This window comes from Austrofundulus limnaeus, unplaced genomic scaffold (genome assembly GCF_001266775.1).
Source record: "Austrofundulus limnaeus strain Quisiro unplaced genomic scaffold, Austrofundulus_limnaeus-1.0 Scaffold158, whole genome shotgun sequence".
Classification (NCBI taxonomy): Eukaryota; Metazoa; Chordata; class Actinopteri; order Cyprinodontiformes; family Rivulidae; genus Austrofundulus; species Austrofundulus limnaeus.
Genome location: NW_013952560.1, coordinates 145,639 through 155,648, shown reverse-complemented (window position 1 = coordinate 155,648; position 10,010 = coordinate 145,639). Strand labels below are relative to the sequence as shown.

The window sequence follows — 10,010 nt, the reverse complement described above, 5'->3', positions numbered from 1 at the left end:
ATATATACGTATATAGCTGCATTAGTGGCCTTCAGCAGTTCTTCAGAGATGTTCTGGTTTTATTCTGTTTAAACTCTGCCTGCTGCATCCATGGATGGTGTGAAAACGTGAAGCGTCGATGCGCTGGAGATACTGCCGTTCAATGGAGAACCTGCAGCTGCTTTACGGCTGATTCTGGGGGAAATGTGGCAACGCGGCAATCCTTCTCTGTAAGCAGCTGGAAGAGTAAAGGGAAGTGTTGTGGAAGCTGAACTCCCTGTGGTTTGTGTAAACATTCAAATCTTCTCTTCCTGCTGCTGACCTCTGTACAGCTGTGGGCTCGCAATGGGAATCCTCACTTCTCACTCTGCTTTTAGCTGGACGTGGCTGGAGTCAGAAAATACCAGAGAAACATAAAGAGATTGCAGTAGTCTGGGCATTTTTTTAAAATACTCAGTTATTTGTGAATAGTGTAAAATAAATTGAATTTTGAATCGTGCAAAATGTATCAGCATGGCTCCAAAATTGATAAAAGAATAAAAGAAAAAATTCATTTTTCTGAGTGTTTCTATGAATCACTTCTTAATTTTTAGGATTTCGGACTACTCATTCCATTTAAAGTCTGTTCCAGTCAGAAGGCTGAATATACATCAGGACTGCTGTCACCCCACCTACCTGAGGATCAAAACTCACCTGCCTGATCCCACATCATATTCCTAGATTAAAGGCAACCAAGCATTTGCTCCTTGGCTTTAAAATGATCTGCCTGGGGAACTACGGCACATTCACTCTTCATCTTCTTTGAAATTGATTTGATTTGATTTGATTTATTTATTTAACAGGAAAAGGTTATTAAAAATCAAGCCTGACTCAGCATAATTGCTGTTTTACAGCAGGTTCCTCTTCTGTAGCACATAAACACTCAGAAATACAGCATCACAATCACATCATTATACACCATAGACACAAAGACAAACAAGCATACCAAATTTCAGGAAGGCAGCATTTGTAAAATAAGACGTCTAAATATGAGCACAACAAAAACTGTCCAGCAGATGGCAGACAAGATTCTTCTTAAAGGGCTGTATTTGAAATGGACTTTATGTTTTGAGGAATGTCATTCCATGCTTTAGTATAAACATAGAAGAAAGACCTCTGGCCGTAACAGTTTCACTGTCATCACATAATCACTTCTGACATCTTATATAACCATTATTTTCTCATTTCTCTCAGCTTGGTTTGCTGGTATTTACTGGAACTGAGATTTCATGTTCTTCAATGATTTTTCTCAGCTTTCAAACATTATATCTTAATATTTGATCCTAGTTTTTGCTCTTTATGTGACTGTTGAACATCCCAACTTTTACTTTGTTTAGTTTAGTTTATTAACTTTATTCATTTCTTTAAAAATAACAAAATAAATTCTATATAAAATAAAAAATACAAATCAAGGCAAGGCAGCAGAAAGAAGAAAAACAATCTTATCTTCCCCCTTTCCCCAAAAATAAATTCTAACTATATTAATCTACACTGTACAAAATCACTTGTAAGATTTACTTGAGAAAATCCTGTAAACGATTTGCACTAATGTTTGTTAAGTAAATTTAAATGCTACAAATTCATGAAATTTTTACTCTCATCATTATCTAGTAAAAGTTGTTAAGAATATAGTTAAAGATTTGTAATGAGGTAAATTTTATGTAATTTGCTCAATTAAATCTTGTAACATATACTTGCTCAAATCAAGTAAAATTTACCTGATTTATTCACAAATCTTTAACTATATTCTTGATAATTTTTACTAGAAAATGATGAGTAAATATTACATGAATTTGTAGCATTAAAATTTACTTGACAAAAGTAAGTGCAAATTGTTACAAAGATTTTTTTCTAGTAAATCTTACAAGTTCTTTATAATAGTGCACATGCATCAAGCACAATATTGTAGCATGACACCTCACAGCTACAGAGAGGTGTAGCTCATGTTGTAGTTCAGGACTTCACCAGCAGGTGGCGGTTATGAAGAACCTTTATTGGATTCTTCTTCATGAACAACACAGACAAAGTGAAACCCACAGGTCTTATTAATGACTAGGCCTACCACTCTCACTTATGGTTACTTCTGCTGAACGGTTTAACACAAGTTAACAAATAATGAACACACAAATTAGAGGAACACAACAGACTAATTTCTGAAAGAGCAATGTTAACCAATTCCCTAAAACGATTTAACAACAACAAACATGAATCCTACCCACAATCCTCCACTGCAGTCACATGACAAACAGCCAAACACAGCAGAATGCTACAATATTCATTCCCTGTTCCCTGACAACTAAATATCACCTACATTATGTCATCAAACTATTGCACACCAACAAATGTATTCAAGCAAAAGAAACCAGACAACTTATGTTTTAATTCCACCATGTCTTGTCCTCTCCTTGAAAAGTGAAGCAAGGGAATGAGGAGCAGCAGCCTTTGTGTGTGCATGCACCCTCAGTTTTAGCCCAGAAGAGTAGAAGTTACTTAATATATTCATGTTTATGTGCTGTCCAGAAAAAACAATTAAATATCACTGGTAAAATAATATTAGCATTTACTTTTTTGTACAGTAATATTGATATATAATATAATGTGTATTGTTTACTTAGTAAATTCTAGTAGTTCAGAAATTTTGATTTTTTTTGGTAAAATTTAAAAGAATAATTAAATATATGTTACTACACCCAAAATCCTTTTTTTCAGTGTACAAATAAAAAACAAAACAAACAACATCAAATCCTTCTCAAACTATTCATATGGATACACTTTTAGATCAGATATTTAGCCAGTACCACTGAGCCATAGATTTATCCATCCTGTTCATAAAGTCTGTGGTGAAAACCCAGTATTTTTAAAACATAAACATCTCGCACACCTAATAATAATAAAAAAGAATAGCAAAGACCCAACAAGTCACCTGGTATGATAGACTCTGTCTTTTTTATGCTGACAACAAATATAAGTACCTGAAAGACATAAATTCCAACAGTTTAACAGAGAAGGATGTTCATACAGGCTCTATAAAAGAGATCCATCGTGAAAAGGACTTGAATTGATTTAAAGCAAACAGAGCTCTTTTATCTTCTTCTTCTAAGCTTCTTCCTGTCTCTCTGGTCTTATGACTGCCATCCTCTTCAGCTAAAGAGTGAAACTCTGTGTCTGTCTTCAGGACTTCCTGTTTAAGACAAATTTAAGCCACAGGGTTTTATTTTGTATAATCTTACCTGAGGTGGAGCTCTGTCCACGGTTCTGCTCTGAGTTTGATTTGCTTTCTGCAAAGGATGTTTGACAGATTGGGTTCTTTAATGGCCAATGCTTAAACAGATCTTTACAAAGCAAGGCAGTAATAACTGATTTATAAAGCAGGATTTTGTTTGTGGACCATCAATATAACAGATCATTATTTTTTAACAAAGAACAGCTTTAATTTGGTGCTTGAGCCCCTAAGCCTTACATGTTCAGTACACATTTCCTCCTGTTCTACATTTTATTAAAGGCTCGCTGATGCTTCCAGGTATAAAGTTGTACATTTTCTTTCAAAATCAAATTTAACAAAATAAATATATAAGGCTCTAAAGATATATTTCTTTTGGTTTTGCCTTATTGTCTTGTTAATATGTTTTTGTTCTTTGAAACTTTGGTTGAATATCCTGTTTAATATTCTGTTCAGTACAGATAAAAATCCCCCGTATGAAAAGGTAGGCCAGTATGCACATCGAGTAGTGCTGCGTTCAGAGGTGTCAAACGTATTCACATTCATTACTTAAGTAGAAGTATAGATACTAGGGTTTAAAATACTTTTTTGGAAGTAGAATTATCAACTCAAGCTTTTTACTCAATTAAAAATGCAAAAGTACTGTTTTTGAAATTACTTAAAGTATAAAAGTTCAAATTATGTTCTTTTTTTTAAAAAACAACATTAAGGACAAAAGCATAGGCCACGCCACAGGGATCTACAGTGCACAACCACCTCCCACTAATTTTTTTCTACAGGCAATAATGAGTATAATGTTAAATTAAAATGTTAATGTTGAAAAATTTGGGATGCACTGATTAAACTATGTGTTTCATCCACATTATGTCTTAGCCACGATCATCCTCATTCTAGTCAACATGGCTATGTCTTGCTGGTGTGTGAAGTGATTTGTGTCATACAAGTGTGATGGAGTGCGTTCAATCCAACAAGGTGTCAGAATGGTATAAATTTCTCATCCAACCACAACCAGTTCACTCTTATCAAAGGGCTCCATGTATCTGGATAATTTTGTACGTATTTATCTTTGTCTGAACGATGGCAAGCTGAAATACAAACAGGTCGTAAATAGAAATGAAATACTTTTTGCATTTTTAAAATCTAAGGAGTGGCTATTACAGAGGATTGCATGAAGACTAAAATTTCTACCTAAGTAAAGTAACAAAGTATTTGTACTTAGTTACTTGACACCTCTGGTTGCGTTCACACCGAACGCGTTTTCAGCATCAAAAATGCCTCCAACATTTCAAGTTGGACATTTGTGCACTTTGAGGTCAAACACTTGTCAAAACTGCTCTAAACACACCTCACCTGCATCAGGAAGTTTCTCTTGTTGTTTTCCTCTGCCGGTCTCTGTAAAGTGGCGGACGGAATTAAGAATTAAGAAAGTGGCTTTTTTATTTATTGAGAGCAAGAGCATGTCGCACTCACCAGATAATTGTTCCAGAGTCCAGTCTTTATGCTCCCTAGCAAACTGAAGCCTTTTTTTCCGGTTAGCCTCACTGATTAGTAATTTTCTCAAGGCTACACAGCCGTTCAGTCCCAATCTCTTGAGTTCCCGTCACATTGTGTTTGTGGAAATATTCTTACTTTTATTATTAAACATAGCCCAGGGTTCTACTGTTGTTTTTCTTCGATTTCATTTCACCAAACTTTTAAGTGATCACCGATCATTCAGGATATTTTCGGGCCACATTTCTTCAATGAAGACGATGGGTCACCACTATTCTTCCAGTTTTTAATGAGTTGGAAAGTTCTTAACCCAATTTTAGTAGTTTCTGCACTCTCCTTAGATGTTTTCTCGGTTTGATGCATGCCAATGATTTGACCCTTCTCAAACAGACTGACATCTTTTCCATAACACTAATAGGATTTTGTGTTACAGCAAATGTTCTCATTCTCAACTCCTTCCTGTGTCCTTTAGTCTTACACCTGAGTTTGTTTTTCTCTCTCTTGGCTCTTTAGATGCCAAAGCCTGCCCCAGCGGAGAGTTCATGTGTGCCAATCGCAAATGCTTGGCCACCGTCTACGTGTGCGACGGCGACGACGACTGTGGAGACGGCAGCGACGAGCTCAAGTGCGCCTCCCCTCTGACCTGCGGGCCCAACCACCTGCGTTGTAACACCTCGGAGTGCGTGCCGCTCATGTGGAGCTGCGACGGAGACCCGGACTGTTCCGACAGTTCGGACGAGGGGCCTGAGCGCTGCGGCGGGGACGGGGCCCCCTACCTGCCTAACCGCAGGGCCAACTGCACCGCTGGAGAGTTTCGCTGCAATAATGGGGAGTGTATTCGCCTGACCTGGAAATGTGATGGAGATCCAGACTGCAAGGACAAGTCTGATGAGTCAGACTGCCGTAAGTTTTTAAAATACATTTTCTTTACTTGCCCTTCTTTGTCTCTTTTTTATTCTTTAATATGAAGACTGTTTTCCCAGTTTAATCTAAAGGAAGGGTATTATGTATTTTCCAGGCACATATGGTACTTCAATAGACCTTTTGCACATTTTGGTCATGACGCATGCGACGCGGTTTATCGCACATACACCGGACGTAAGGGGGATCATTCCCCGTACGAGTTGAGTGTTTACATTCTTTCCAATGATATCAATGGGGAAAAGTGACTTTTGTAGTGTGTATAACTGTTGGAGGCAACATGATCGAGTAAAAGATAAAGGAGAAGCTCGCTCCTTTTACCAAATTCCTCTAGGAAAGTCGAGCAAAGGTGCTACAAGAAGAAAGCTGTGACTCACTGCACTTCACCATCACGACTTCACTCCAACGAAAAACAAAGTGTGTGATTAATAAATAATAAACAACAAATCAGTCTAAAGTTCAGCAAGTTTTGGTGTGAGAAGCTCTATGGCATTGACACAAATGTTTGATTCTGACTCTTGAGTCAAAAGTTTGATGAAAACAAGACAAGAACTTACCCTGCTGGGCATTCACAGAAGGCCAGAGGGATTTCACCACTTTCAGTCAGCGCAAGTTGCTTCATGCTTGCTTTGACTTTAGCATGTACGACAACAGAGCCAGCACAAACGCTGTCATCATCAGTGCCACAAACGCCAACAATCGTAACGTGGCCATCTTTCAAAAATGCGGTAGCACTCACTGACTTCAACATCCTTGTTCCAACTGTTGCTTCACAGTGACATCCTCTCGGATCTACGGCACTCATTTCAGGGATTTTGTCCATTGGTTGTCCACAATTTTTTGAGACCACACATCGACATTAAGGCTGCGCGGTATATGCAGTAGACAGTAGAAACAGTATGAAGTTGGCCTATGGTAGAAATTTACCCTCTACCGTCCTATCGTCATTACGTCATCGCACCTGTGTCAACAGGGCTGTGAGTGCAGAGACAACTGAGCAGGAGGAGTTAGAAATATAATGAAGAAATTCTAGCATTTTAAAGCACTTATAGAGAGAATAAATCCTCAAAATTTCATCCTCCCGCTATAGAAAAGTTACGTCATGTCGCGGAATCATTTCCTCCCTCCGTCCCGCTGCACGTGGCGCAGAGCGAAGCTTTAACAACTGTAGTTTTTCCACACCCAGTTGTCGGAGAAAAAAAAGATTTTTATGTATTGTTTCCCACAGAGATTATTAAAAAAAGACGTGGCCATTCGTTCAGTCATAAATCCATCTTGCTAATGTAAAGTCGGCTTCTGCTCTGATGATGAAGATGATGAAGATGAGCGTGCAGCAGAGCAGAAGCTCATTGTTTGCCAGGCAAAGCAAAAATGTTGGGTTTAATTAAGGTCGTATTCAGACCTGACAATTTGGTCCGCTTTAAACGAACCAGAGTTCGTTTCCAGCGTTGGTCCGGACCTTTTCTGCAGGTGTGAATACACTCATGTGAACTCTTGTGTGGATCAAACAACCGGACCGAGACCTGCTTTTTGAGGTGGTCTCGGTCCGCTTCCAAACGAACTCTGTTGCGGTTCACGTTAGTTCTCTTCTGGTGTGAAAACAGACCGGACTCTAACCGAACCAACTGCATTAAACATGCACCTTTTTTGGACTTCACAGGCAACCGTTGCTGAGCTAAATAAACTGAAATCAAACCTGTTTCGTCGTCTCCTGTTAGCAGCTCTGCTGCCGGCATGTTGTGGGTCAGAACACGCAGCACACCTCGTCTCCTTTGGGTTGCGGGACACATTTACTGACGCCGCTCCAAAATTAGAATATCATCACAGAACCACCATTAAATTAGCTGCTTCTGACATTTTAAATGCTATTGCAGTTGTACTATCAGCAAAAATGTGCACATCAGAACCGCAGCATGCAGGACTTCCTTGTTTTCTTCTGGATCTGTGGCTCAGCCCCGCCCCCGTCCATTTTTTGTCCAATGGGAGCAATGATCGTCAACCTGATGGCTTTGTTTACAAGTTATAGTTCATTTGCAAAAAAGCACAATGTGAATGCAAACCGCACCAAAGGAAAAAAAAAGTCCATTTTTGGTCCGGACCAAACAATTGGACCAAAGGACTTTCCTGGTCTGAATACACCCTAAGATTACAGTTTTCTGCAAAAAAAAAAAATGCTCTAAAAACTACATTATCTTAACTTTTTATGATAATTTTCTACCACGATATATACCGTTACCATGAAGGGGTTCAATTTATACTGTGATATGAATTTGAGGTCATACTGCCCAGCCCTACAACTCGCCATCATCACCTCACACTTTCGAATTACATTCCCCTCACTTACGATTTTAGCAAGAACAATAACTGTGGTGACATTTCACAATCCAATCAAAACGTTTGTCTCACGCGTGCTTTGTAATGTGCCAAAGGAGTATTCTATACCACAGTCAAGTAACCATGTAAACCTCAGTTGTTAGGAAAATACTGCAGATGCCAAAATAAATGAGACTTTTCATCATAGTTTATCTAAACACCTTGAAATGAGACTCTGTCTCTTTAAGAACCTCCTACCTTTTCAGATCATCCCACTTTCACAACAGTGCTTCAGGGGAGGGGTGCTCTGTGGGGCGGGAACTCGACTGCTAACTGAGCTCCAGGGAGGAGCTTTGTACAAATAGGCGGAGCTTTGTAGCAGCAAACGTTTAGGCAGTGCCACATGTCCACAGGAGATTAAAGGATTTCTCAAACATGCATGAAGGAGTCAAAGCAACACTCTGAGTATGTTTTTGATAAGGGAATGACATTATAACATGATATAAAACTTTAAAAAAAAACAGTCGATTTTGCATATTAACCCCCCTCCCCTTTAAAATAATAAAATGCTGAGTAGAAACTTTTGTTCACATAAAACACTTGACTTGAATTTGTCCAGTTTTTAATAGACACTCATAGTTTATGATTCTAAACATTTCACAGATATTAAGCTAACATTAGCTATGATAGAGATTATTATTCCAAACACATAATTTGATGGCAACATATTGTGTGACATCTTTTCTTAACACCTCAGCATTAACTGTTGAAGTCAACTTTGTTAGTTTGTTTACAAAATAACTCATAAACCACTGGATACATTTTAATGAAATTCTCATTAGTAATCATTAGATATACGTTAACAATGAAGTCAGTCTATGTTAAGATGGCTGCCATGATTAATTAACGTAATCCAACAAAAATCTGAGCTAAAGTTTGGTGTAATAGTGGCTGACAGTAATCTACAGCATGTACTCTGAACAGTAACAGATAATGTTAGATGTGGCAGAATTGCATGAGGTTTCACGTAACCTTATTTTCAATCATTTTATTTTCAAGGTTTAAATAAAGCTACAAGTCCATCTGCACTCACCACATTTTAATTTGAACCTGTGATGTGAAAATCAGCCAAGTATCCCACCAGGAACTCTATGTCTTTAAAATAAATAAGTGATGAAATGTTAGGCTTTAAACGGAGAGTTATGTTGAGAAGTTGTGTTGTTTTGGTACTGTGTGCTCAGAATTTGCACTCGTGTCTTTTAAGTTTAGATTATGTTATTTTCTAATGTTTGGTTGGTGTGGACACCAAGAAGAATAGTCTCTGCTTTAAATAAATACAATTAAAAGATAAAAATAATTTTAAAACTACATGCTATATTATCACAGACGGCACAACAAGAGAAACGTTCAGCTGTAAAATGTCAAACTACACAGAAAACTATTTTATAAGAGACCAAATAAAGTCCTAAAATCAAATGAATTGTTCAGAAAGTTGTATTTTCTTTGTGAATAAGCGGTAAGTTCGGGATAAAACCTGAACATCCTGTGCAACAGAGATTTTTTTTACTTAAGCTGAAACCAGGAGGTTCTATAAAACAGCTGGAGCTCAGAAACCAGGTGACCGTGTGATCGGCTGGAGAAGCTAACGGCTAACGCTAAACGGTCACGAGTCTAGATTTTCCAATACTGTACATGTTGACAACAGAGCAGAAAAAAGGACTGGCCATGTAGAAATCATTAAAACTATTAATAATAATATTAACCCAATTATTATTAATATTTTACAGTTTATATAATCCATCTAATGTTTTAAATAATGTCAGAAAAGCTGTTTGTGTATGGATTTATTAACAGAAGATAAACAGGGAAACATCTCATTTCACAACACAAGTCAGTAGATTTGATCTTATTTAGCTCAATGTGATCTGAGCAGAACATAATGTAACAGTTTAAAATTAAAATAGTCTTATAAAGTCCATGTAATCACTGTTATTTATTGAACTGGTTAGCAGATATTAGCTTGTGGAGCATATATAAAGAGTTTAGC

General features: G+C 37.6%; 1 protein-coding gene across 4 annotated transcripts in view; it reads left to right on the top strand.

Annotated features, from left to right (window-relative positions):
• Positions 1 to 10,010, top strand: part of LOC106523514 (low-density lipoprotein receptor-related protein 8) — a 199,970-nt gene that overhangs the window by 105,679 nt on the left and 84,281 nt on the right. For all 4 annotated transcript variants that reach the window (XR_001310903.1, XR_001310901.1, XR_001310902.1 and 1 more), the window contains exon 5: positions 5,243 to 5,632. Coding sequence is in view for 1 of the 4 variants with exons in the window: in XM_014016940.1 (XP_013872394.1) it covers positions 5,243 to 5,632 (390 nt within the window). In the remaining 3 variants the exon portion in view is untranslated. The remainder of the gene's footprint in view (positions 1 to 5,242; positions 5,633 to 10,010) is intronic.